The sequence below is a fragment of the Schizophyllum commune genome, assembly GCF_000143185.2.
Source record: "Schizophyllum commune H4-8 unplaced genomic scaffold SCHCOscaffold_2, whole genome shotgun sequence".
Classification (NCBI taxonomy): domain Eukaryota; kingdom Fungi; phylum Basidiomycota; class Agaricomycetes; order Agaricales; family Schizophyllaceae; genus Schizophyllum; species Schizophyllum commune.
This window is the reverse complement of record NW_026089539.1, coordinates 1,419,255-1,443,508: the sequence shown is the minus strand read 5'-3', so window position 1 is coordinate 1,443,508 and position 24,254 is coordinate 1,419,255. Positions and strand designations below refer to the sequence as shown.

General features: G+C 58.1%; 11 protein-coding genes across 11 annotated transcripts; 5 read left to right on the top strand and 6 right to left on the bottom strand.

The window, feature by feature from the left end:
- Positions 1–48: 48 nt before the first annotated feature.
- Positions 49–5,062, bottom strand: SCHCODRAFT_02684156 (nucleic acid-binding protein; the record flags this gene model as incomplete). The annotated part of the gene is made up of 12 exons (XM_050346766.1): positions 4,792–5,062; positions 4,631–4,744; positions 4,188–4,580; positions 3,908–4,138; positions 3,445–3,855; positions 2,847–3,391; positions 1,940–2,795; positions 1,831–1,892; positions 684–1,782; positions 480–633; positions 263–428; positions 49–211 (listed from the first exon to the last, which is right to left on the bottom strand). Exons 1-12 carry the CDS (start codon positions 5,020–5,022, stop codon positions 49–51), a joined length of 4,425 nt encoding a protein of 1,474 aa, XP_050202171.1. The 5' UTR covers positions 5,023–5,062.
- A 38-nt stretch (positions 5,063–5,100) lies between these two features.
- On the top strand, positions 5,101–6,145 carry SCHCODRAFT_02151391 (uncharacterized protein). Its single transcript, XM_003037415.2, has 5 exons — positions 5,101–5,131; positions 5,182–5,189; positions 5,239–5,352; positions 5,399–5,782; positions 5,834–6,145. Exons 1-5 carry the CDS (start codon positions 5,128–5,130, stop codon positions 5,984–5,986), a joined length of 663 nt encoding a protein of 220 aa, XP_003037461.2. The 5' UTR covers positions 5,101–5,127; the 3' UTR covers positions 5,987–6,145.
- A 374-nt stretch (positions 6,146–6,519) lies between these two features.
- On the top strand, positions 6,520–8,280 carry SCHCODRAFT_064850 (glycoside hydrolase family 32 protein; the record flags this gene model as incomplete). The annotated part of the gene is made up of 3 exons (XM_003037416.1): positions 6,520–6,648; positions 6,707–6,773; positions 6,832–8,280. 3 exons carry the CDS (start codon positions 6,520–6,522, stop codon positions 8,232–8,234), a joined length of 1,599 nt encoding a protein of 532 aa, XP_003037462.1. The 3' UTR covers positions 8,235–8,280.
- Positions 8,281–8,389: 109 nt separating this feature from the next.
- On the top strand, positions 8,390–10,581 carry SCHCODRAFT_02610501 (uncharacterized protein). Its single transcript, XM_003037417.2, has 9 exons — positions 8,390–8,647; positions 8,694–9,182; positions 9,236–9,328; positions 9,379–9,506; positions 9,561–9,801; positions 9,852–9,891; positions 9,943–10,087; positions 10,145–10,229; positions 10,278–10,581. The coding sequence occupies exons 1-9, from the start codon at positions 8,459–8,461 to the stop codon at positions 10,392–10,394; spliced, it is 1,527 nt and encodes a 508-aa protein (XP_003037463.1). The 5' UTR covers positions 8,390–8,458; the 3' UTR covers positions 10,395–10,581.
- A 250-nt stretch (positions 10,582–10,831) lies between these two features.
- Positions 10,832–13,191, top strand: SCHCODRAFT_02696509 (alpha/beta-hydrolase; the record flags this gene model as incomplete). The annotated part of the gene is made up of 14 exons (XM_050346898.1): positions 10,832–11,092; positions 11,142–11,166; positions 11,224–11,390; positions 11,450–11,505; positions 11,561–11,623; positions 11,684–11,764; positions 11,824–11,878; positions 11,929–12,126; positions 12,185–12,255; positions 12,311–12,576; positions 12,626–12,742; positions 12,788–12,881; positions 12,933–13,073; positions 13,131–13,191. 14 exons carry the CDS (start codon positions 10,832–10,834, stop codon positions 13,189–13,191), a joined length of 1,656 nt encoding a protein of 551 aa, XP_050202170.1.
- A 90-nt stretch (positions 13,192–13,281) lies between these two features.
- On the bottom strand, positions 13,282–13,862 carry SCHCODRAFT_02610496 (uncharacterized protein). The gene is made up of 2 exons (XM_050344426.1): positions 13,787–13,862; positions 13,282–13,717 (listed from the first exon to the last, which is right to left on the bottom strand). The coding sequence occupies exons 1-2, from the start codon at positions 13,795–13,797 to the stop codon at positions 13,447–13,449; spliced, it is 282 nt and encodes a 93-aa protein (XP_050202169.1). The 5' UTR covers positions 13,798–13,862; the 3' UTR covers positions 13,282–13,446.
- SCHCODRAFT_02744203 (uncharacterized protein) lies at positions 13,335–16,601 on the bottom strand. The gene is made up of 2 exons (XM_003038747.3): positions 15,805–16,601; positions 13,335–15,755 (listed from the first exon to the last, which is right to left on the bottom strand). The coding sequence occupies exons 1-2, from the start codon at positions 16,450–16,452 to the stop codon at positions 13,818–13,820; spliced, it is 2,586 nt and encodes an 861-aa protein (XP_003038793.1). The 5' UTR covers positions 16,453–16,601; the 3' UTR covers positions 13,335–13,817.
- Positions 16,602–16,758: 157 nt separating this feature from the next.
- Positions 16,759–17,411, bottom strand: SC4 (fungal hydrophobin SC4). Its single transcript, XM_003038748.1, has 4 exons — positions 17,212–17,411; positions 17,087–17,160; positions 16,948–17,038; positions 16,759–16,895 (listed from the first exon to the last, which is right to left on the bottom strand). Exons 1-4 carry the CDS (start codon positions 17,338–17,340, stop codon positions 16,854–16,856), a joined length of 336 nt encoding a protein of 111 aa, XP_003038794.1. The 5' UTR covers positions 17,341–17,411; the 3' UTR covers positions 16,759–16,853.
- A 1,767-nt stretch (positions 17,412–19,178) lies between these two features.
- Positions 19,179–19,644, bottom strand: SCHCODRAFT_02151225 (uncharacterized protein). The gene is made up of 2 exons (XM_050341938.1): positions 19,381–19,644; positions 19,179–19,332 (listed from the first exon to the last, which is right to left on the bottom strand). The coding sequence occupies exons 1-2, from the start codon at positions 19,572–19,574 to the stop codon at positions 19,317–19,319; spliced, it is 210 nt and encodes a 69-aa protein (XP_050202168.1). The 5' UTR covers positions 19,575–19,644; the 3' UTR covers positions 19,179–19,316.
- SCHCODRAFT_02610481 (uncharacterized protein) lies at positions 19,520–22,118 on the bottom strand. The gene is made up of 5 exons (XM_050344425.1): positions 21,083–22,118; positions 20,957–21,034; positions 20,737–20,907; positions 19,690–20,686; positions 19,520–19,635 (listed from the first exon to the last, which is right to left on the bottom strand). Exons 1-4 carry the CDS (start codon positions 22,038–22,040, stop codon positions 19,995–19,997), a joined length of 1,899 nt encoding a protein of 632 aa, XP_050202167.1. The 5' UTR covers positions 22,041–22,118; the 3' UTR covers positions 19,520–19,635; positions 19,690–19,994.
- A 123-nt stretch (positions 22,119–22,241) lies between these two features.
- On the top strand, positions 22,242–24,002 carry SCHCODRAFT_02565266 (uncharacterized protein). Its single transcript, XM_003037419.3, has 2 exons — positions 22,242–22,367; positions 22,416–24,002. The coding sequence occupies exons 1-2, from the start codon at positions 22,256–22,258 to the stop codon at positions 23,939–23,941; spliced, it is 1,638 nt and encodes a 545-aa protein (XP_003037465.1). The 5' UTR covers positions 22,242–22,255; the 3' UTR covers positions 23,942–24,002.
- Positions 24,003–24,254: the final 252 nt, after the last annotated feature.

The following is a 24,254-nucleotide window of genomic DNA, read 5'->3' as shown; positions in this document are numbered from 1 at the left end:
TACATATATGTCGATAGCTAACTATGCATGTGGGTTCAGTATCACTGACTAGGCACTGTTTGCTCTCTGCGTCCACTCGATGGCCTTCGCCTTGACCTGCTCGGCACCTTCCTCGTCGCCCAACCGGTGCTCGAGGTCCAACCATTTCTTGAAGAAGCTCTTTGCCTTGTGACTGGTCATCTTGATGGCAAGGACTCGGTTGAAGAGATTTCTATAGCGAGAAATCAGTTTCGAGAAACACCGCTCAACGGAAAATGCCTACCTGAGGCTCTGAATGTTCGACTGGGTCGCCTCCATATCCATGTAGATGGACCAGATATCCCATCGTTTCGGATGAATGCTGACGATGCCTTCGAAGAGTGTCCTTCCACGCTCGGGGTCGGCCATCTTGTACTCGAGCTGCGCGAACTTGGAGATCGTCTTGATATCTGTGCGAATGTCAGCCATGTACACATTATCAGTACTGCTTCGCGGCTCACGTTTACGCTTCTCAAGGCTCTGAAGAGCGCGCGGCAGAAGTTTACGCGCCTCTTCAACTTCGCCTCGACGAAGGAAGAACTCGCCGTACAGTGTCCAGACCTTCGAGCTGTGACCGAACTTCTTGGCCGTCTTCTTGAACTGTTCCTCAGTTTTCTAGCAACGATGTTAGCGCGAAAGAACCTCGCGACGGCTAATGAACGAACGTCGATCTTGCCTGACTGCTCGAAGATAGCGGCCAGACGCAGGTGCACCGTCTTGGAGTCGTTCGCGCGGGCAGCCTCCTTGAAGGTGGCGTCCAGACTGTCATCCGTTCCATAGGCGTTCTCCAAGTTGAGCAGCGCAATCCAGACATTCAACTTCTCGTTCTCCTCGCGGAAGTTGATCGTCGACAGTGCCCTCCTTGCGAGTGCGCGGGCCTTGTCCATTTCGCCGAGTTGCAGCTGAAAGGACATGTACTGGATCCAGAGATATGACGAGTTCGGTGAGCCTAGCAGAAGACGCTCGAAGTCAGCCGTAGACTCTGGCGCCTTCGTATGCATGTCGGCGGTGAGGTCCTTCTCGATCTCTTTGCGCTTGTTCCGCTTCTTGCGCTCGGGCTGCTCGGTTTCGGAGTCGCTTCCGTCGGACGATTCAGCGTCAGACTCAGGCTCGGCGGCACCAGTATTCCACTGGAAGCCGCCAAGGAGCTCAAGAGACTGACTGGCAGTGTTGGTGGCGGATGCTGCCTTACGCTTCGACGACTGGGCGGGAGTGACCTCGGCAGGGATATCGATCATGATGGCGTCCTCGTCCGCGTCGTCATCGTCCTCGTCGTGTTCCGGCGCATCGCCATCCTCTGACTCGTCGTCGACGGCTTGCTCCTGCCCAGGCATCTCTTCGTCCTCTTCGTCAGAGGTCTCAGCGTCGACGTCGCGGATGATGCCTTCCTGCTCCTCTTCATCGTCGTCTTCCGCTTCTTCATCCTCGACGAAGCCAGCATCGCCAAGGCGCGAGGGCTTGAGACTCAGCGCTATGCGGCGATCCGCCAGCTTGAGGATGCAGGCCTTGACTTTGTCGCCAGCACGGAAGCCCTCCAACGCGGCATCGACGTCGGCGTCCTTGTTATCGGTAAACTCGGTCTTCCGACACAAGCCCTTCAACTTGGAACGCTGGATCTGAATGAGGAGACCGTAGGGCTCGATGCGGTTGACCGTGCCGTCGACAACTTGGCCCTCCTTCAAGTCGGCAATGGTCAAGGTGGAGGACTTCAGTGCCTCCTCAGAGCGGAAGGTCATCTCGATCTTCTTGGACTCAGCGTCGACCCTATTGAAAGTGAGTGAACGTTCAGTCACGGAAGCGATAGGTGCTTACTGAAGGATGCGGCCCTCAACGACCTGATTGACCTTGAAGCGCGGCTTCCACTCCTTCACATACTGGGGACGGATGAGAAATCATCAGCCTCTAAGGGACAGCCACTCACGTCGTCGAACAGCTCCTTGATCTGCACACGCGCATCAAGCCCGCGTCCAACAGTGACGAAAAGTCCGTGATCAGCGACGCTCTTGATGAACCCGCGGACGGTTTGCCCAACGTGCAAGTCGCTGATCTCGCCAATCTCCTTATCCCGAACACTCCGGTCAGGCTGAGGCGACACCCGCGACGGACGAGTCGACAAGATGAGCTGCTTGTTCTCCCTGTCAATGCCAACGATAGCGGCCTTCACCACAGCGTCGACTGCTGGAAGTGGCTGCCCCTTCACGTGGTTGAAGTCGTCCGCAACGTCGCTTGGGTGCAAGATACCCCGCACCTTCGCCGTGACCTTCACCAGCGCGCCCTTCTGGACATGCCGCGTCACTCGGCCAGTTACGACCTGCCCGACCTCTGCCGTGTCGAGAGTAATCGCAGCTGGCTTAGCAGAAGCATCCGCGCCCTTCGTCGCCTTGGGCTTCGATGGCTTGCCGCTGACAATGACGAAGCCCTTTTCCGGACTACGCTCGACGACAACGAGGTCCGGGAGCACCTCTCCAGGCTGCAGCGCCGTGCGCACCTGCGCCGCGGAGACACCACGCAGCATAGCGACGTTGGCGAGCGAGACAAGTGCGCGGACGCCCGAGGGCTGCAGAGTGAGCAACGCATGCTCCTTGTGAACCTCGGTGACCTTGCCGGGAAGGATGTCGCCAATCTCGACAGCGGTGAGGGGGACTGGCTGCGAAGCGCCGGCAGCTTGGCGGATGCTGGCGACGATACGGCGCTGTTCGGGCTCAAGGGAGGTCAGGCGAACCTTGACGGGCTTGCCCACGGGGAAGGAGTCGGCGAGGCGTTGATCGGGTGACTCGCTGCAGAATGAGATGAGACAAAAGAGAAGGATACGAGACGACAAAACGTACACAGCATCTTTCGCAGGTACAATGGCTTTCAGGTTGTTGTAGAACTCGACCATCAAGTGTTTGTCGAAGACCTTGAACACCACCGCATGCGTCACCATCCCAACCTGCGCGTCCTCATATCGCGCCAGCACTGGTAGCGTCGAATCAATGAGCGTCTTCTTCGCCGTCAGCGATATCCTCTTCCGCCCCTCATCAACCACCAAGACGCGGCACTTGATGCTCGCGCCTGCCTTGAAGCGCTTCCCTGGCTGCTTCAGCGCAATGTCCGCATAATGGTTCGGCCACACCACGCCATCCATGTTGCCCGAGAGCGAGACGAACAGAGCAGAGTCTGTAAGCTTCTTGATCGTACCCTTGACGATCTGCCCCGGCTGAACGTCGCTGACCTGCAGGTACTTCTGCTCGAGGATGGAGGGCTTCATAGATAGCTGGAGAAGGCCGTCGAGGGGGAAGTAGCCAGTGACGCGCGCGCGATGCGTAGAACCAATTTTGTGCGCGCCAGCAGCGGAGAGGGAGGGAACATGCTCGTCGGAGGTGTGGGAGATCTGGGTTTGGATGTAAGCTCGCTGTTACCCAGGTGAAGAAGAGCGCAGCTTACATGGACGAAGCCTTCGACTCCCGGCTCGAGCTGTACAATCAACCCCCTTTCCGGCTCTACCCTCACGATCTTCGCATTCTCCACGGTCCGGCCAATAGGGTATCTCTCCCTAAAGTCGGTCATGGTGTTATCCGGGTTCTTGATTTTTCTCGAATCGAGCGCAATGATGTGCTCGTTCAACGCCAGAGCAAGCTTGGGCGGTGAGTCGGAGTAGTTGTAAAGGACGCGAGCCTTGATCTTCTTCCCAACGTTCCAGTCATTCGATGAACCTTGGCGCAGGTGCACTTCGTCGATAGTGCCATCGAAGAAGCCGATGACTTGAAGATTGAGGCCAGTGGGCGAGGCGGCGGTGATGAGGGATTGGACGAGGGTTCCGGGAAGGACTGCAGCGACGTTGGTGACTTCGGTGGCCTGAAGGATGGGTGGTAAGTACAAGATAGTTGTGAGAAGCCTGTTTACGCACGAAGGACGAAGTGAACTTCGCAGGGTCGGCGGTCACATTACATGTACGGCCGTTTTTGGAGAGCTTCAGAACCGTAGCGTTGACAAGACTGCCAACGGGCAGCTTGGCGTCCTCGTCGTCGGTCGAAGTGGTCGGTGCATCCTTGAACGAGAGGAAACCGGACACATCGGGGATACCCAGGTCAACGATGTACCCGTGATCCTCGACGCTCTGCACGGCAGCTGTGAGAGTCTAGCAAGGTTCAGAGTGGTATATCAGAGCAAGGTAGTCTTAGACTCACGAAGCCCTCCTTCAGGTCGCCTTTCTGCACGCCCGCGTTCACCTTCCCCGGAACGAGGGAGAGCTCAACTCTGCGGCTGGCGCGCACCACCTCGTCCCGCGAGCGGCCGATACCGGAGAGGTCGGTCGTGCCGGGAGCGTGCACGGTCGCTACCACGGCGCGAACGTACTGACCCGGATGGAAGATATCGTCCAGGTCCGGGACAGCCGTCTGGGCCGGAGCGTCTTCGTCGTCGCTCTCGTCGACATCCATGGCGTCAAGAGCAGCAGTGAGCTGAGTGGAGATGTTCGTGATCGGTACATGGCCGAGGAGCTGGTTGGGAAGTGACACAATGAGGGCGAGAGGTTGGACGGAGATGATCTGGCCGAGGATCTTCTGGCCTGGGATCATGCGCTGCGAGGGCGATGAGCAAAGTGAAGACAGGGATCTCTCATGCAACATACCTTGTAGTTCAAGTGCTCGATGCGTATCTTTCCCGACTTCTCTGCCTTGTCGGCCTTGGGCTTTTTGGACTCAGACTGCTTGCGCTTGCGCTTCTTGGATTCCTGCTGTCCCTCCTGCGATCATGTCAATAACACATTTAGCATGCGTGCTTATTACACACATTGAACAGCGCATCGTTGGCCTCCTTGACAGCCTCAGCGCGGATCGCCTTAACCTCGAGGGGGGTGAACGAGGAGCCTCCGCCACGGGGGAAGTCGACCTCCTCCTGAACGAGTGTGCTGGCCGGCTGAGATGCGGTTTTCTTCGCAGATTTCTCAATCTTCTGCGTCTTCGTCTTCTTTGATTTCTGAGGGGACGAGGAGTCCTCCAGGGTCCTCTTTTGTGCGACCATCGCAGCTGAGGGAAAGGATATCCAAACTTTTTGATGATCGGGGGAATGATGTGTTGATCGCGGGCCGCGTGCTCATCCAGACGCCTTGTTCTCAACGTTCGTGTCATGGGTGCGTGAAGACAGCCACTGCTACCATGCTCTCAAACTGACATTTTGTAGATTACCAGGTTGGTGCGCTACACGTATAGCTTGAAGCAGTCAACTTACGCTCCCCAGAATCGAGTAGGAAGCAAGTTTGGTGGAGGAGGTGTGGCAGGTGCCTCGGAGAGCAATGTCGACCGTAGGGAACGGCTGAGGAAGCTGGCGTTGGAGACAATCGACCTGGCTAAGGTGCGTACTCTGCCCCCCTCTACTGACGCCTCTAACATGCGCTCAGGATCCTTACATCCTGCGCAACCATCTCGGCTCCCTCGAATGTCGACTTTGTCTTACTCTTCACACCAATGAAGGCTCCTACCTTGCGCACACTCAGGGCAAGAAGCATCAGACCAACCTTGCTCGCCGTGCTGCGCGTGACGCGAAGGATGCCCAGCTCATGATCGCGCCGACGCAGCAAAATGTGCAGCGCAAGGTCTTCCTCAAGATCGGTCGGCCGGGTTATCGCGTCACGAAGGTCCGCGACGTCGACACTGGGAAGGAGGGTCTGATGGTGCAAGTCCATCTGCCTCAAATCAAGCCGGGGGTGATCCCTCGGCGGCGGTTCATGAGCGCGTTCGAACAGAAGAAGGAACCGCCAAACAAAGCCCACCAGTACCTCATTGTGCGTGTCATATCCCTATGTCAAGCTGTGAAAGCTGACATATCCTGTTAGGTCGCGGCCGAGCCTTACGAAACCATCGCATTCCGCATCCCTGCCCGCGAGATCGAGGACGAGACCGACGACGCTGGGTACTGGAACTGGTCGCACTGGGACCCCGACACCAAGCAGTACAGCTTCCAGTTCATGTTCCGCGTCCTTTACTGATCTATCTGTTATGCCGTACATGTTCGTCGATCTGCCCTTGTAATTCCATGCACCTTGGACGCTGAAGTCAGGTCAACCTCGGCGAACTGCGCGAACGTACTATGATCATGATTTGTCACTCCGGTAGTCCGCGTCGATCTTCTCCCCTTCACAGCCTCGTTCCTCTTCCCCAGCCCCCTCCTCGCTGCAGCTCGTGAAATGCTGACATTTTCTGGGCGCAACAAAGGGGCATTTCGGGCTTGCCCCCGGGTTCCCCGCACGCGAATTTCACCTCGCTTCACCTCGCCAAGGTCGTGATGACGCGCACTCATCACGGATATAGCGGGGTAGGTCCCGATGCCATGTGCAACGCTTCCTCCCAGGCCCAACCCTCCATCCTGCATCTGGTCTGGAGGTCAGCTGGCCCCCGACCCCATCCCTTTTTCTGGTCGTCACATCGGCCGGTGGCGGTGATGTTCTCCGCTATAAAAGCAGGCGCCGTGTGGGCAGCGGAGATCGTCCTCTCGGCAACCTCGAACGGTACAGACTACAGCATGGCGACCTTGAAGGGGCTTTTCCTTGGTGCTCTTCTCAGTGGCCTGGGCTATGCGCAGACGAACGAGCCCGTTTCGGGAGATTACTCCGGGGCGTTGAGGCCTCAGATCCATTTTTCGCCGCCGACGGTACGTCTTCCTCGTTACCCTCGACCAGCATGTAGCATGAGGCCTCACACGTGCACAGGACTTCATGAACGATCCCAACGGCTGTTTTGTTGACGCTAATGGCACCTGGCACCTTTACTACCAATGTGGGTTATATTTGCCAAAGCGCCTCTTGGCTCGAGATACTGACGAAGTATCCTGCAGATAATCCGACTGACTTGGTGGCGGGAAACCAGCACTGGGGCCACGCTACGAGCAAGGACCTCTATCATTGGGAGAACCAACCCATCGCCATCTATCCGCCGGACAACACCAGCCAGGTCTTCAGTGGCTCCGCCGTCATCGACGTGAACAACAACTCCGGCTTCTTCCCCAACCAAACCGACGGCGTCGTAGCCATTTACACTCTCAACACGCCCGATGGTCAAGTCCAGGAGATCTCGTACTCACGCGACGGCGGCTACACCTTCACGACCTACGAGGGCAACCCCGTCATCAACATCAACTCGACGCAGTTTCGCGACCCCAAAGTCATTCGCTACGAGGACTCGTGGGTCGCGGTCATCGCGTACTCGCAGGAGTTCGTCGTCGGCATCTTTACCTCGCCGGACCTCATCCACTGGACGCACGCGTCGAACTTCTCGCACCATGGGCTGCTCGGTCTGCAGTACGAGTGCCCGAACCTTGTCAAGATCCCCGTCGACGGCTCGGACGAGGAGATGTACCTCCTGACAATAAGCCTCAACCCGGGCGCGCCGCTCGGCGGGAGCGTGACGGAGTACTTCCCGGGCACATTCAACGGCACGCACTTCACGCCCGTTGACGGCGCGGCGCGGCTGGCGGACTTCGGGAAGGACAACTACGCCGGGCAGTTCTTCTATGGCGTTCCCGAGGACGAGCACCCGGTCTCGATCGCGTGGGCGAGCAACTGGCAGTACACGGGCAACGTACCGACGGGGAAGGAGGGCTGGCGCAGCGCCATGACGGTCCCGAGGCGGCACTACCTGACGCAGGCGCCGCGCATCGGCTGGGACTTGGTCCAGGTCCCCGCTGACCTCTCGCCCGTCCTCGGCGCTCAGCTCGGCTCGAACGACGCGCTGGCGAATGCGAGCCTGACGGTCGACTTCGCCGACGTGAAGAGCAACGCGGTGGTGCTCGAGGTCAACGTGACGGGCTCGGCGTTCGACAACAGCTGGGTGAAGTTCGCCTTCCGCTCGGCCTCATCCGGCGAAGCGCTGCTCGGCGGTTGCCTCTTCGGCGGCGTCGACATCACCTGCTACGTCGACCGCGGGAAGACGCTCGGATTTGAGGACCCCTTCTTCACCGACAAAATTTCGCTGGGGCAGATCATCAAGCCTTCCGGGGAGTGGACCGCGACCGTCATCTTCGACAGGAGTATCATTGAGGTCCTGCTCGATGGTGGCCTTTACAGCGGGACGCAGACGTTCTTCCCGACCGAGCCTCTGACGATCCTCGAGGTCAACTCGAGCAGCATGCCGGAGACTGCACAGGTGGCCGCTCGTGTCACGGCGTTGAAGAGTGGTTGGGACGACGAAGCGGCAGAGGGGAAAACGCAGGAGAATGTAGCAGTGAACGATGAATTGTAGCAGTAATTAACCAAGATTATCACCAAATGAAGCTATGGCTTTCATACTTCGTCAATGTGGGTCCATGGATGATGCCGATTGCCTTCGTTTCTCCATCCAGCAGTTCCCTTCACCGGTCACTCGGTCCGCAAGGCGCAGCGCACCTTCCATTCAATTGTCACGACACTCGCGAAGGTCGTGTGAGGCCAAGAAATAGGCCTTATCGCTTCATGTCCGCGACCGCCATGTCGGCCAGGACAATAATTTGGCTGGTCTTCGCGGCTCTTGCTCAGGTTGTGCATTCAGAGGGGCTGGCGTACGGGGAAGACCAGCAACCTTTGGTGTCTACCCCGCAGACTCGTGCTTCGGTTTTGTACCACCTGCAGCCGGGTGCAGATGGATTTGCAGTGCATAAGATAGCAGATGTGCTTGAGGTGTGTAGACAGGACGATGCAGGCTACCTTCCCTGACGGTCAGTAGCACGCGAACCTGGACGTATGGCACCTTTCCCCCGAGCGCGGCGCGTATGTCTACGTCCGGGATGCAGGAGAGGAGCGCACGATGGAGAAGATACTGGACCGCGTCAACAGCGCTGCAGTCGAGAGGACACCCATCTCTGCGCCACCTCCCCCGCCCGCCGATCATGCTTACCCCGCAAGCGCCTTCCCCTGGAACACCTCCCTTTCCCACCTCCCCAACAGCACGTACCATAACACATATCACTCATACCTCGAGCTTCATGACATGCTCTATGCCTTGCACGATGCCTACCCCGATGTGGTCACCATCGTCGAATACGGACGCAGCAGCGAAGGAAGACCACTTCTCGGAGCCGTCATCCAAGACGAGGAAGTCCCTTCGGATGAGGAGAAGCTGCTTAGTTTCTCTCATGCGCACTCGGGTGGTAGGAAAGGGGAGGCGGATACCAAGCTGGCCTTCGTCATCAGTGGCGCGCAGCATTCGCGAGAGGTGCGTTCTTCCCTGTATTCCTCGCGCGTCAATACTGAACCAACCCCTCGAAGTGGATTGCTACATCTACTGCAAGCTATCTCGCGCATGCCCTTTCCTCAAATACCAGTGAACCTGGAAGTCTGCGCAGCCTGCTCAAGCATTTCGTGAGTCCTATTGCTACTGCATCCGTGCGCACGTTCCTGACTGGCTGCAGGACTTCCACATCATACCCACACCAAATCCAGACGGCTATGTATATACGTGGGAGCACGACCGCTTCTGGCACAAGAACCGCCAGCCTCTCGGTCTCGGGGTGGAATGTACTGGCATCGACTTGAACAGGTAAGGCGAATCGACCAGCCCCCTCATCTATCCTGTAACTTGACGACTCTACAGGAACTGGGGCTACAAATGGCGGCCAGTCACCTATGGCGACGTCGACCTGTCTTCCTCCGACGACAATTCATGGCAAGGCGAGGCGGACCTGAAGAAGAAGCACAAGAAGCCGAAGCCAACACCGAACCCGTGCTCTGCCTCTTTCCCCGGCTCTCGACCTTTCCAGGCCCCCGAAGTGAATGCGCTGGCGAACTACGTGACTGCGATTGGGAGCGGTGTTGGGGGCGCGCCTGGCCGCGAGGTACGCGTCGACCGTTGAGTTTGTCCGGAGGCGTCTCACAGGTCGTTCAGATCGGTGTCTATATCGACCTGCGGAGCTTTGGGCAGATGTGTGCGTACCTATCCATCTGCGCGTCCGTATACTCGTCTGATGCTACTGTAGTGTCTACGCCTTACTCCTTTTCTTGCCAGCGCATGCCGCGCGACAATGAGGACCAACTCGAGGCCGCGATGGGCGCGGTCAAACGCATGAAGGCCGCGCACGGTATGGGGTACAAGACCGGACGCCTTTGCGAGCTATTGTACAAGTAAGCGGCTTCCCTGCGCTCAGTTTCCGTCTTCTCTAACGCTTCACAACCTTTCAGCGCCGGCGGCAATATCATGGACTACATGTACAAGCGCGAGAGCATCAAGTACTCCTACTCGTTGCATCTCAGGGATACCGGGACAGTAAGTTGCCTCGGTCTATCGACCTTCAGACTCTCATCCTTGTCACAGTACGGCTTCCTGATTCCTCCCGAATGGATTCGCCCAGTCGGCGAGGAGACGGCGCAACTGGTCACCTACCTGGCCCATTTTGTGGCACGGCAGCGGCAGTTGCCGGATGCGCCATGAAGGAGTTACCGAACGCGCCGTGAAAGCAGTTGGCGAACGCGGCATGAAGGGCAAATCTCGACATGTGTAGATGTTGGAGGTGTTCTGCATTTTTCCTGGGCTCGCTATCCTGGCGTCTAAGGGTATTAGCTGATCTCCCTGTGTACTTCTAGATTTTGACTCGAAACGAGGCTTTGATTTACCCGTCGCGGAAGGTGCCGTGCTGAGAGCATCCCAAGCATGGGGTAAATCACTCCCATCGCACATGCAATGTAGCTCCCTACGAGCCGTCAATAGTGCGCTATCTTTGTCAGATTGATGGTGTTCGGTACCCTGTCATGACCTGACATCCACTTCCCCCGCCTCGCTTCCGATCTCACGAACATGGACCCGCACCCACGCCTGGTGGCAAACTATGCCTCTGGCATTTGCCTCTTGTCTCCGACGCTGTCAAGACGATGCATCTACTCCAATTGCTTTTCCTACCCACAGTGCTCGTCGCCGCGACTCAGCTCGACACATCTTACCCAGTCATCGTTCAAGTCAATCAGACGACAGTTCGCGGACAGTACAATGCCAGTCTAGGCGTGGAGACCTTCCTCGGCGTCCCTTATGCGACATCTGAACGCTTCAGGCGCTCAACCCCAGTGGACTACACGAATAATGATACGGTCGATGCGAGCAGATTCGGAGTTGCCTGCCCTCAGCTTCCTAGCTCAGTGAGTCGGTCCTTTCTGTACATCAGCTCCAACGCTCACTACTATCCAGGGTCCTCTGGGCGTTGATTTTGGAGGTAGGATTTGGTCAGCCCTTTATAACTTGCTGCGCTTCTCATACATCCTATCGACAGTCTACGGCATAGCAGAGGACTGCACGACGCTGAACATCTTCCGACCACAAGGAACCGCTGCGAATGCATCGCTTCCCGTCATGGTGTGGGTACACGGAGGGCAGCTGACTGTAGGTGCTGCTTCGCACTATCCTGGTCACGAGATGGTCAAGTTCTCTGCGTCTATCGTGAGTTTCTATCCACGTCAGGCTTCATGCTCTACAGTATACTGACCATCGTTGTGCAGGGTATGCCCCTCATACAGATCGGCATCAATTACAGGCTTGCTGTGTGGGGCTTTCTGTGAGCTTTGCGGGCCCTTGAATGACATAGTAGGGCATTGTGTGACCTGCTTCAGCGGAGGAATAACAGCCTCCGAGAAGGGCGCGCAAAACCTGGGGCTGTACGACCAGCGCGAGGCGTAAGCTATAACTACCTTCCTTGAGAAATGCCACCAAGTCACTAATGCGATTGTATTTAGCCTTCGATGGGTTCAGAGCTGGATAGATCGCTTCGGTGGTGATCCGACCAAGGTCACCGTCTTCGGGCAGTCCTCTGGCGCGTACGTGAAGTCCACTAGCACAGGAGCTCTCTTCCGACGCAATTATGCGACTTTCGCAGGATCTCCCTCTCTTACCATGCGCTCAATGTATCTACGGACCTCTTTCGTGGGGCGGTGAGGGTCTTTGTTCACATCTTACAGTTGACGCTCAAATTACCTGCCAGATCTTCGAGTCCGGCTCGACGACCTCTGTCTCCGTCGTCGACGCACCCTACTACGACACCGTCTACGATGGGACGGTCAGGCTTTCCGGCTGTAGCTCAGCATCCGACGCTTTCGAGTGCATGCGCACGGCGGATTACGAGGTTCTATACAACGCCTCCGTGGCGCTCGCGGCAGACAAAGAGACTTACGGGACCCGGGTACGACCTGACGATTATTTCCCCTCCCTATCCCACAGATCTGTTGATTCCCTTGCAGGTATGGGGTGTCACCATAGACGGCGAAATCATTCCAGACGCGCCTTCGAAGTTGACGGATGAGGGCAAGATGTGCGTACACAATTCCTGAGTTCGTCACCCCAGAGACACTGACTTTACTTGACAGCGCACCCATCCCCTTCATCCAAGGCGACGTCCGCGACGAGGGCACTACCTTTGTCTATCCCAACACCATCGATAACACCACCGCGCTATGGGATTTCCTGCAGCAGAACTATCACAACTTCAACGTCTCCCTCTTTACGAACGACACCTCCAAGGCGCAGTTGGAGACGCTGTACCCCGACAACCCGGCACTAGGGTCGCCGTATGACACAGGAAACGAGACGTTCTTCGGGGCCCAATTCAAGCGTGCGGCGTCGTTGTACGGAGGTACGTCAAGTCCATATGCTGAATACATCAGAGGATTCATATTGGCTAGACATACATTTCCAAGCGCCGCGCAGAAGATATATAGAGGCCGCGCACGAGCAAGGAATTCCGGCTTGGTCATATCTTTGGTCCCAGCAGCCTCCGGGCGCAGAGGAGTGGGAGGGCGGTATGTGCGCTATTCTCCTGTCAGAATTTTATTGAAGCATAGCAGTATTTCATACCTCAGAGATCCAGTATGTCTTCCTCAACGACGGACCTGTGAAACAAAGAGACTTCGCATTACAGGTGCAGACGGCGGCCTATTGGTGCATCAACTGCGTTGCTGAGGCATACACCAACTGACCATAACGGTATAGGATCTCCTTCGCCTACAATCTGGATCCCACCCACCCTGGGTACGCTCCTTGGCCGCAGTATGGCTTCGAGAAGAATACGATGAACTTCACCGCCGCTGGCTCTTCGGTTGTGAAGGACAACTACCGTGAAGAACAGATAGGGTACGTCCGAGAAGCTACTTGCCTCAGTGGTCGACGCTCATGACTGGCCTCTTGCAGCTATCTATTGTCCATCGCTAACCAGCTCGTACCTGGCCGAATTGATCCTCAACAAAATTGAGCTTGACCACTCATACCTTTCACGTCGCGCAATGCACATGTTTGCTTAGGTCCAGTGATCCGTTCGTCCTTGATGCGCTGCAATGAATAAGCCCTGCGCCTTCGAACTTTAGTCGAGCATCGAGTGATTATCAGCATAACATTCCGGCCACCAATCACAAAAAAATCGTCAACGTATCTACAAGGGTCCATGCGAAGCCAGTCGTCACGGTTCGTGAGGGGTAGCAGGCCGGAAGAAGCAGACGAGGGGAGGAATTTAGGTCGAGGGGAGAAAGTTAGGTCGAGGGAGTAAGTTAGGTTGCAAGTATCTACGTGATGTCGATGAGACGATACGACTAATCATGAAGGAGGAAATGCATAAAAATACAGGGAAGCGTCCCACATGTGTGCCGACCAGGTAAAGAGATGAGACGCAAGAGGATACGAAGATGAGGACGAGAGGATGCGAGAGGTGCGAGGAGGAGGAGGAGGAGGAGGAGGAGGAGGAGGAGGAGTAAAAAAGCACCAAAGCTTCATCGAAAGCGTAACTGGCATGACACAACATGAGTAAACACATCCCAACACGAACCAGCGTCCAGCGCTGCGAGCAGACATACCAAAGCCCCATCTTGCCGTCCGCCGTCGCCCTTAGAAGATCCCCCGCTTCTTACTCAGCACGCGCTTCTTCGGCGGAGGCGCGGGCTCCGGCACCTTCGCCGCCCTCCCAAAGCCAAGGTCCACACTCACGGGCGGCAAGCTCTCGTGCCTCGGCGGCGGCGCGCTGCCCTTCTTCCTCAGCTTCCTGTCGTCCTCAAATAGTCGCGACGACTGGCTGCGGGCGATGGGTGCAGCCACTGGGGGCGCAGGTTGCACTGAGGGTGGCGCTCGCTGCATCGAGGGTGGCGCGGGCTGCATCGACGGCGGCCCGAGTTGCCTGAGGTGCTGATGCTGCATGTGGCTGCGCGCGGGAGGCGGGCCTTGACTGGACGCTGGCAAGTGTCGCGGGGGCACAAAGCGCGCTTGCTGGATGGATGCGGTGCGCGGGGGTGGATGCACGCTGCCGGGCGGGCCCCCACCGCTGAGCGGCGAGGGCATGACGAGGCGTTGCGGGACGTGCGAGGGACGCGGGCGGCCAGACATGCCGGACGAGGAAGTCGACACCGAGGGCGCGTACTGGCTCGGTTGTTGCATACCCCAGGGCTCTGATACTCGCCGATCTCTGCGTTCCGGCATAGGCATAGCCGAAGGCGGAGGTCCATGCGCCATGGGTACCCTCTCCCTGCTTGCATTTGGGTACTGCGTGAAGCCATTGACCGGGCGCCCAGGTGGAGGAGGCCGCATGAAGCCTGACGCTGTTGGCTGAGGAGGCGGATAGTACTGCTGGGCAGCGCGTGGATCCCCTGTAACCGTCGCTGCTCGTTGCATATGCTGAGCGCCTGGTTCCGGTACTCGCTGCTCGAAGAGACCATGGTTGACACCAACGCGTCTGGGTTGCTGGGCGGGCGGCGGCCCAGCTTGTACCATCGGACTGCTGGGCTGCTCGCTCCACCGGCGCGGCTGGGCCTGCTGTATCCGTTGCGCGCCTCCGCCAGGCATAAGCGACGCTGGTATAGCAGGCGGCGTATCCTCCATTCCGCCATACGCATCCTCCTCGTCCCCGTACTCCGAAGGCTCCGACTCTTGTTGCTCTCGCTCAGGCACTGTGAGATGCCCGGTCTTCTCAGGTCGTGAAGGACCGGCAGGTGGGAACATCTCGTCGTAGGCTGGCGGGGGAGCATTAGGCGAAGGGTTGCGAACAGTCTTGGGCGCCCGCGCTGGCGGTGGCGGGGTGCGCGAGCTCGTCGGAGGAGTACGTGAGGGGCCAGGCGGCGTACGTGAAGGTCCTGGTACAGGAGGCATGCTGGATGAAGATTGGGTCGGGGTCGTCGAAGTCGAGCTCGCCGTCGCTGAGACACTACGAGACGTCGGAGTCGGCGGCGATCGCGAGGGCATTGGCGCTGTGTTTGCGTGCGGCATGGGAGGCATGGGTGGTGGTGGTGTACGAGAGGGCAGGCGCTCACGCCCGACGTTGGCAGGAGTCGATGGTGGACGCGGAATTGGGGTTGATGAAGGCGGGCCCATCGCACTGGGGAGCTTCGGCGCCGAGGGCATACGAGGTATTTGCCTCGGAGCAGGGGCAGCGAGCGAGGGACCCGCTACTTCTGGCCTGCTGGGTCTGCGAGCCATGGGAGGATTCCATGTCGGTGGTTGCTCGCTTCCCCTGCGCTTGTGTGGCTGTCCACTGCCCGTTGGAGGCAGGTCAATCCCTGCAGCCCTTTGGAGTGCAGTAGTGGGGGGAAGCCCCGGCTGATGGAGCGCGTGGGTAGCCAGAGCGTAGGGGTCGTCCCGATGCAGACCAGTCGCCTCCTTCTGCCCCGGCGCCGAAGCACTCGATGGAAAGAAGTTGGCGCGAGGTGGCGGCTTCGCAGGCATGTCGATGTTAGAGGGCGTAACATTCGAATGGTACGGCGCATAGGGATGGAAGTTATGTGGTAACACCTGCCCTGGAGACAGGTTTAGCGACGCGCCGAAGGGTACAGCATTCCCCTATACCAGAATCAGCGAAGAAGTCCAAGAGTACGCATGCAACACGCACGTTTGAGGGCGGAGACGAGGCCTTCTTCACAGCTTTCCTGATTGCGTCGTATGGTCCCCCGTTATGCAGGTTGACGCCGAACATGTTCGACTCGTCCAGCTCATCGATGCTATCCAAGGCTTTTGGCTTTGGTGGTGCAGGTGCTGTGGTCGATCTAGGGGGAGCGGAGGGGCGAGTGTTGCTGGTATCAGCGCGAGGAGGACTGCGTCGCTCTCTGGAGGGCATATTGGGCTGAGAAGCGGTCTGACCAGGCCGAGATGGGTGTACGGTGACAAGAGGGATATCCGCAGATCGAGACGGTTGCTTCAGAGCCGCAGACGACGAATCGTGGCAGTCAGCAGACGTGGGAGGCGTGACGGTCTCTGCAGAACTTCTCGAGTCGGCGGACTCGCCGGATGAATTCTCCTCAGCTGACTTGCGTGGCGACGGTGCGGGTGCGGGCCCGTGGGAGTGCGGCTTGCGGACGACGACGAAGGAGGATGTGGAGGTGGAGGAGTCTGTCCGGCCGTGCGCTGCATACGGGTTGTCCGCCGGCGATGACGAGAATGCGGGATCGTTTAGCTGCTCCGGCGAAAGACTGAGGGCGCGCGGTGGGGGTCGAGCGGGAGGCGGGGCCGCCGAGGAACGGTGCTTGAAGAGCTTGAGCATGCGAGGAAACGAAAGAGAAAAAGGAGAGAGCGAGACGGCGAGGACCGAGGCGGCGATTACGACGTTGAAATTAGAGTCAAAGTACAAGTGTCGAGGGCAATGCAGCTCCGTCCGCCGGCTGTGACGGAGGGACAATAGCGGCTCGTCGACCACGTGCGCGCGGAGACAAGGGACCGAGGGCCCAGATTCTTGTCAAGTACGCAATCAATGACGACGTCAATGGACCCACAACAGCAAGTGTTGCCTTATTCGGTAAAAAGCCATCTTACAACCGCAATCGAAGGCGCTGAGGAGACCATGAAGTATGCGGACAACAACGAACGTGCTTTTTCAGAGGCCACGATACATGCTACGGTAGATTATAGAGTCCTAGATAGTTCGCACAACGAGTCCATGCATACTCAGAGGCTGATGGGCGTGCAGCCGACGTTGACGAGACCGTTCTGCAAAGAAGGACAGTAAGCAAAACGCTAAGTGGCTCTATAGATGGCGAACCTGAGTAACATGGTCGCAGCAGACAGTCTGAGCGGTGCAGCTGTTGCCGGTGAGAACGCCGACGACGCTGATGGGCGAGCAGTTCAAGCCGCTGAAAGAAATTGAGCAACCTTCCACGGCAAAATCACAGAGAACCTACACAAGGCCAGTGATCGGGCCGACGACGACACCGAGGAGACCACCGAGGAGACCCTGCTTTTGCGCGTTCGCGACCTATATGACGAGTCAGAGGCAGCGTCTGAAAGTAAGAAGGGCAGTACTGACGGTGGTCGTCTCGTTGCAGCACTGGACGGGGCCAGAGTTGCACGCCTGGCCGGCGCCCTTGCCACCGCCGGGAACGGCAGCCGCAGCCGCGAGAGCAGGGAGAGCAAGCAGAGCGAGCGAGAAACGCATTGTGAAGAGTATGAGTGAGAAGCGGGGTGAAGAGCAAAGACGCTGCTGGTAGGAGATGCGAATGAAGCTGCTGAGGCTTGCTGAGGAAAAACTGCTGCCTCTGCCCACCTTATATACCTCTCCGGGCGCCCCATTTTCGAACTCCGTCACCCCTTCTTGCTCCGTCCCCTAGACCTTCTCGTCACCGTCATCGGGTGTTTGGTGAGTTGCTTGCCTTCCTCAAACGAATATTCTTGTCGCTCAACCCCCAATATCGCCGCGCGGCAGGCACAGAATGTCCCCGTCTTCATATTAGACGGCTTGACGGAAGCGAACACGACGTTAGACCACGCACTGCTTGAGGATAACCGACTGCTCATCATGGTCAACTCCACGGCTGGGGCTCGTTGGCCGTGTGCACGAGGAGGAATGGTACACGATGAATTTGGCCTGCGCGCGCTCCCATCGTCCAAAAGCTGGTCAGACGAGCATCTCCTCAGCCCAAGGAACGACATTTTCCGCGACCCGAGCGGCGCACCTTTCGTAATATCCTCCGCATTCCTGCGCGGTACCTTGGGCTGGACTCAATTACTTGCCTGCCTACCGAATTATTACCCTGCCTAGCGAATTAAGTTGCCGCCACTAGGGCAGGCAAGTTGCCGTCACTAAAGCAGAAAAGTTCACCGTCCGCGCCTGTGCTTTACGTGTTCCATTAGCACCCTGTTCGCCGGTTTTGAACTCTTCGCCGGTCTTGAACGACATCTCGCCGGTCGTGAACGCCTAACCCATTCATTCCTGCTCGGCTGTAGCGCGCTACATCCGTCCTCCCCACTCCACCCGACCCATTGACCAGTGTAGGCCGCTGAACGCTGTGCTCCGGCGGATGCCATTACCCAGGCTGGAGAGCGGGGAACGGTACGAGCACGGCGTTCGACGGTCTGGACCTGCGCCGCGCGCGTTGTTAGCACGTATCGGGGGGACCTGGGGGCTTGTTAGCTCATACCGGCGAGCCTGGGACGGCCAACTTAGCCTTGGTTGGACGCGGATGTTGCGCGGAAGTTTCCACCGTCACTCTATACTTTTTTCGGGGTGCGGCGAGCTAGAGGTTGCCGCACATGGTGCGAGGCTATCCTGTAGTCGGGTATGGTGCGAGGCTAATGAGCAGGATGAGGGTTACCCGCAAATCATCGAACACGGAGATAGAGAACATACCTTCTGTCTGCCTGCTATGGCGTTCATCTCGTCGACCGCAAGTCATAGCGGACTTTCGTCAGAGGTAGGAATGCAGACGAGAGACATATATGAAGCTGTCAGAGACAGGTGACGCTGCCAAGACCGCATACAAAGCGGAAAACTTCCATGGTCCAACAACTACCCGGCAGACGATAAAATCGGACGAACGGTTGCCCAGGCGCGCCACAAATGGAAGCCGCTGCCACCCGCTATACCGCTGCGATTCGGGAATAGAGGAGACCGCGATTCGGGATGGAGGAGGCCCTTCGTGTCAGCGGGTGCCGGTGGGCGTCAATGGGGGCAATGGATGTCAGGGAAAAGGTTACTGGACAGAGATGATGACGAAGAATGTTCTCGGTCATCTCTTGGGAGGTACGGGTGGCAAGTAATGTTGCCACAATATGGCAGTAAAGGCCCATGTTGTTGGCCCTCGACGCAACCTTTGGCGTCAAGGCTCCATTGTTTTACGGGTTGGCGTCAGGACGGAAAGCTAGCGGGGCCGCCAGAGCCCAACTTCGCGGCAAGACACAGGGCTTAGCGTTGGGGACGGCGATAGCTTAGCACGTTGATCAATAAGGACATCATCAATCAAGGTGCTAGCATTCGTTGTAGTCAGTTGGACACCAGCAAGAGTTCATGAACAGAGCAATGGAGACGTACCCATGTGCACGGCGGCCATGTACTGGCTGTACAATGTATGCCGGTTTTCCAGCTGGAACTTTCGCGAGGGAGCAGTGTCGAGGACAGAAATACTCGCATAGCCTTCACCACCACCACCACCTACGCCAGTACGTCAGCCTACGGCATCATACGAGTGGGGGACCTCACCTCCGACCACAAAGGTTCACGACCGCCAGGCCTACGGTGAGCAAAGACAGGGCCATTCCAAAAGAAACCCACCTACCGCCACCAAGGCCCAGACTTGACGCGTGACGCGCGCGGCAAAAGTCGAGGAAGGTCAACACCAAGTCAACATCATCGAAGGAGAACTGAGTTACAAAAAGCAAAGCAAGGAATTGCATACGACTCCAGAGTCTAGCTACCTATGTAGTTGTGAGAGGGACATGAAGGGCATGTTGGTCCAGGTGAGGAACTTGTTTTCTAAAAAGCCAGCCGAAGACCAAGTCAATGGTCCACAGCGACTATCTAATGAATGCAATGAGATAGCGAAAGAAAAGACGAAGAAAAAGCCCATGAAGATGTTCGTATGTATATGCGCATTGTTGGATTGTCATTGGACGAGAGAGCCATGTCATAACGGAGTGTACAGTGTTAGATATCTGCGTACTTGAGAGGGAGAAAATGCCTGGTTGGATGCGATGAAAGCGAATAGTAGATAGTTGATATGAGCGAGGGCGACGGGAGCACCGCCTGACCTGGAGAGATTCCGCATACTAAGTCCCTTGTCCTGATTCGATTCTGCGTAGCCGTCCGCCCTCGTCCTACGTGCGACGAATGGTGGGCACGGTACGCTTGGAAGCGGGCATCGGCAGCCCGCTCGAGCGTCCAACCGCCGGGATCCTAGAAGACGGGGCAGGTAGCTTGGACGACACCGCCCGTGGCACCCCAGGACGCGTGATGGGGTCCTTCGCGGGCACCGGCGCAGGAGCGGAGGACACGCGCGGTACGGGACGCGCATGAACAGATGCCTCAGCACGGGCCACTGGGCGAAGAGGGGCGGACTCCATCCGCGAGGTAGGCCGCATAGGTGCCTCCGCGGGCGTGCTCGCAGCGGGTACCTTGATGCGCTTGGGGCCGGACCCACCAAGCCTGAGCGTAGGCACCGGTGGGGCAGGCGCGTCGCTGGTAAGCAGCCTGCGGGGACCAGAAGCCTGCGCATTGGAGACGGAAGACCTACGCGGCGGCTTGGAGGTAGCTGGGGCCGCTGACGCGTCCTTGACCGCCACTGCAGCTTCCTCCTTCGTGGAGGACAGCGAAGAAACCGTGCTGGAGCGTGGCTCCTTCCTGGTACGCTTCACGATACGCAGGGCCGGGACGAGAGCGGGTGGTGCCATAGATGTGCGACGACCACCAGGAATCTGCGGCGTGGCTACAGCGGGCTTTGCGACAGGGCGAGATGCAGTAGCTGGGGCCGTAAAAACCGGCGCACGGACAGTTGCAGTCGAGACTGGGTCTATTCCCCTCGGTCAGCATGGAACAAAGAGGGCATATGTACACGCATACCTGGCGAAGGCGCACGCGACACTGCAAGTGAAGGCGCCTCAGTTGCTGGCGATTCACTAGGTGATGCGGGGGCATCGTCGAGAAGCACAGGCGGCGCGGAGTCCGGATGAGTCGTCGGTGCCGCAGGAGGCGAAGGTGACGTAGGAGTGGCAGGAACCTCATCAACTGCTTCTTGACACCAGTTCAGTTGCAAGTTTCTTAGCAAGCAAAGCCGTCATACCTGTGATCTTGGGCGACGCGCGGGGAGTCGACTTCGAAGAGGACGAGCTGGACGGAGATGGGATGGGAGGCGGTACTACTGCATCGAATTTGAGCGGACATGTAACTCAACAGAAGGAGCACGCACCATTCTCATCATCCTCCAGAGACTCGTCTAAGTCGGCCAGAAACGACTCGCCCTTACTCGTGTTGTGCAAGAAGGATATCTTGTCATTCATCAAGTCGAAGCTTGCGTCCGTCGACTCGAAGTGAAGCTGGAAGGACGACTGAAGGTCGAGAGACATGCGGTTGGAGGTGTTCGACGCGAAGGAATCTCGAGGGTTGGGACGGAGGTTTGGCGACGGCCGCAGCGCAGGTTGCGGCGATGCGGGCTTCGGCTCCGGAACGTCGTTCTCGTTCTCCTCGACATCCGCCTCGTCACCGTTGTCCGACTCGCTGTCTGCAGCAGAGACTTTGATCTCAGGGCCGAGCTTGGGCGAAGGCATAGGGCTGCCTAGGGCAGGCGAAGCCGGCTCCTGCGAGGCAAAGGTACGGCCAGAGGCGTTCACTCTGTCGATCACGGAAGACAATGGTGACTTGGCAAAGGCCTGCGGCGTGCGCGGAGAGAAGTCCAGGACTTCACGCTTGAAGATCTTGCTTCGGAAGACGGGGGTCTCCTGCTCGAGCTGGAGCTCGCCGAGTGGAGTGCGCGGTGTGGACGGACCAGAACGGAGGCGAGGCTCCACCGGTGGCTGAGGCTGTTCGGTCTCGGATTCAGCGCCTTCCTCATCGTCCTCTGGCATGGTCATGGTGAGGAGATGCTGGTCTTCTTCATCCGAATCGTAATCCTGCACATGGACCTGCGAGAGGTCCAGCGTCACGTCTCCAACATCCACGAGGCGAGTCTTGAGCTGCCTGGGCTGAGTTGGGCTGCAGTGCGGCAGCTTGTACGTGCGCCCAAAGATGGCGGTCATGCCGAGGTCCGCGTTTGGCGGCTGCGAGTTCTCCTTGTCCGAGTCGGACGAGCTGCCGTCGCGAGGCGGCGTCGACGGCCGCGCGAGCGGATCGAACATCTCGAGAATGCTCGGGCGCGGGCGGTTCGACATCGTGTTCGTAAGTTCGTGAGAGAGAGCAGGCAACGATAAGCAACAAAGCGGCGAGATGAACGTGGGCGTCGATGGTCAAGAGAGAAATCGTTCCGGTGGCACGTGTGCCGGCAGTGACAGTGACGATGGGGTGACCGGCCGCGAACGTGACATGCCGCATGACCGTGTCGGCAATCAATAAACAAGTCCGTTCTCCTCCAACCGCGTCGTTCGCGATGGCAGACGTAGCCGCAGTCAGAGCAGAGATCAAGGCATGGGAGCGCGCATTCAAGCAGAACAATGGACGCCACCCGACTGTCGATGATATTCGCAGTCAACCCTCTGTTGGTGCGTGATACTTCGTGTCGCTAGGCTCGGTCACTGAACGCGTCGCAGCGGAGAAATACAAGCTGTACAAGGCGTTGACGAAGGGTTCCTCTACCAAGGCATCCCAGTCCAGCGCAAAGAACACTCCTACCACCCCGCCTCGCGCGAAGTCCAAGTCCACCTCTGCAACCATGCTTGCATCGACTTCTCGTGCCGCGGAGAGTACGGCACCATTACCCGCTTTCAACCCCTTCTCGCCGCAGAAAAAGAAGTCTACGAAGCCGCAAGCATCTCGAACAAGCAATCCTTCGCGTACGAACTTGTTTGCTTCCCCGGTGAAAGGGAAGGCAGCGAAGACAGCTTCGTCGCAGCGATTTCTCTCTCCAGATCCATTCCCTGAGATTGCACCCTCGATAAACTCGATACGAGCACCCCTTCTATCTCAGCAACTCACTCCCGAGACCTCGACCGCCGTATCTCGAGCGCGGAAGCGCCTCCGGGGTGACCCTGTGTCGCCGTCCCCGGACAAGCGCAGACGTCTGACAACGACGCCAATGCTTGCCCGGTCACGGCCCGGCGACAGCGACGACGAAGACGATCCCATGAGCGGCGACGCGTCTTTCGTGGACGACTCCCCCATGAAGGCCCCTGCCGGCTTCATGAAGCTCTTCGACGAGCAGAACGGCGGAAAGGGCGAGCTCAGGCGTACCTCTTCCTTCGCGCTCTTCGGGGCTGCAATGAAGAAGGGTGCCACCGACTCCGAGGACGAGATGGATACGTCAGCCGACGGTCATGTCCCGCCGCCAAAGCTTCGTTCTGCGCCCAAGTTGGCTGCGAAGAAGTTCACGAACGGCCATGCAAAGACGTTCGGCAATCCCATGCACCTGGCCAAGGACAACCTGTTTGCAGAATCAGGACCTGGCGACGACAAGCCTGCTGCCCCGAGTAAACCTTCGCGGGCTCAGAAGAGATCGTCGTCGCGCGCAGTGGAACAGGTCGCAGCATCACAGCCTCCGCCTACCGCTACGCACGCGGAGACGATACTCATCCCACCATCCCCGCCTCCCGCCGACTCACATCGCAAATCATCGTATATGAACGCCAAGGGCAAGGCCGCTGCCAAGTCAGCTAGCCGGAAGAAGGCGAAGGTCGACGATGAAGACGGGTCCACCTCCGATGCAGAAGACGAGGTCGTGGTGAAGGTCTTCAACCGGCACCCTACACACGCCCCGCACGAGGACGATGATGATTTCGACGGGTTTGATCCGGCTTTGCTGCACACGAAGCGCAGGGGCGCCTCACCTCGCGCCTTCGACATGGATGACAACGGGCAGGTGGCGGAGGAGACGCTGGAGGTGAACCTGCCAGAAGACTTGCGGCGGATCCTCGATATCGCACCGGAGGAGCGCACAGCACGGGAGGAGCGCCGCCTGGCAGAGGGGCTGGTGTACGGCAGGCGCGTCGGTCATTACGACCCCAAGGCAGGCGAGATTTGGGATGTGGGGGAGGATGAAGGGACCGGGGATCGGGCTGATACGGAGGAGGAAGACTGGGAGGAAGGGGAAGGTGTTCCATGGGCTGCAGGAGAGTTGTAGCGATATGAACGATTTCATGATAATTCCCTTGTCTGATACTCGGTGGCTTTCATTCTCGGCGAACACAAGACCTTCAAGAATTGCCGAACCGAGATCCTGGGAACATTGCAAGTATCTCCGCCAATTGCTTTGCCTCCGAACAACGCGTGGCGAAGTTGAACATGCACCGCGTGACCCCGGCGGCACCGGCTGGCCATCCCAATGAGGCATGCCTTGTTCTGAACTCTCATCCTGGACTCCGCCAACAAACAGTGCTTTCTGCGACACACAGACCCATCTCGCCAGCTCGCGATCGTCGCTATGAATCACTCGT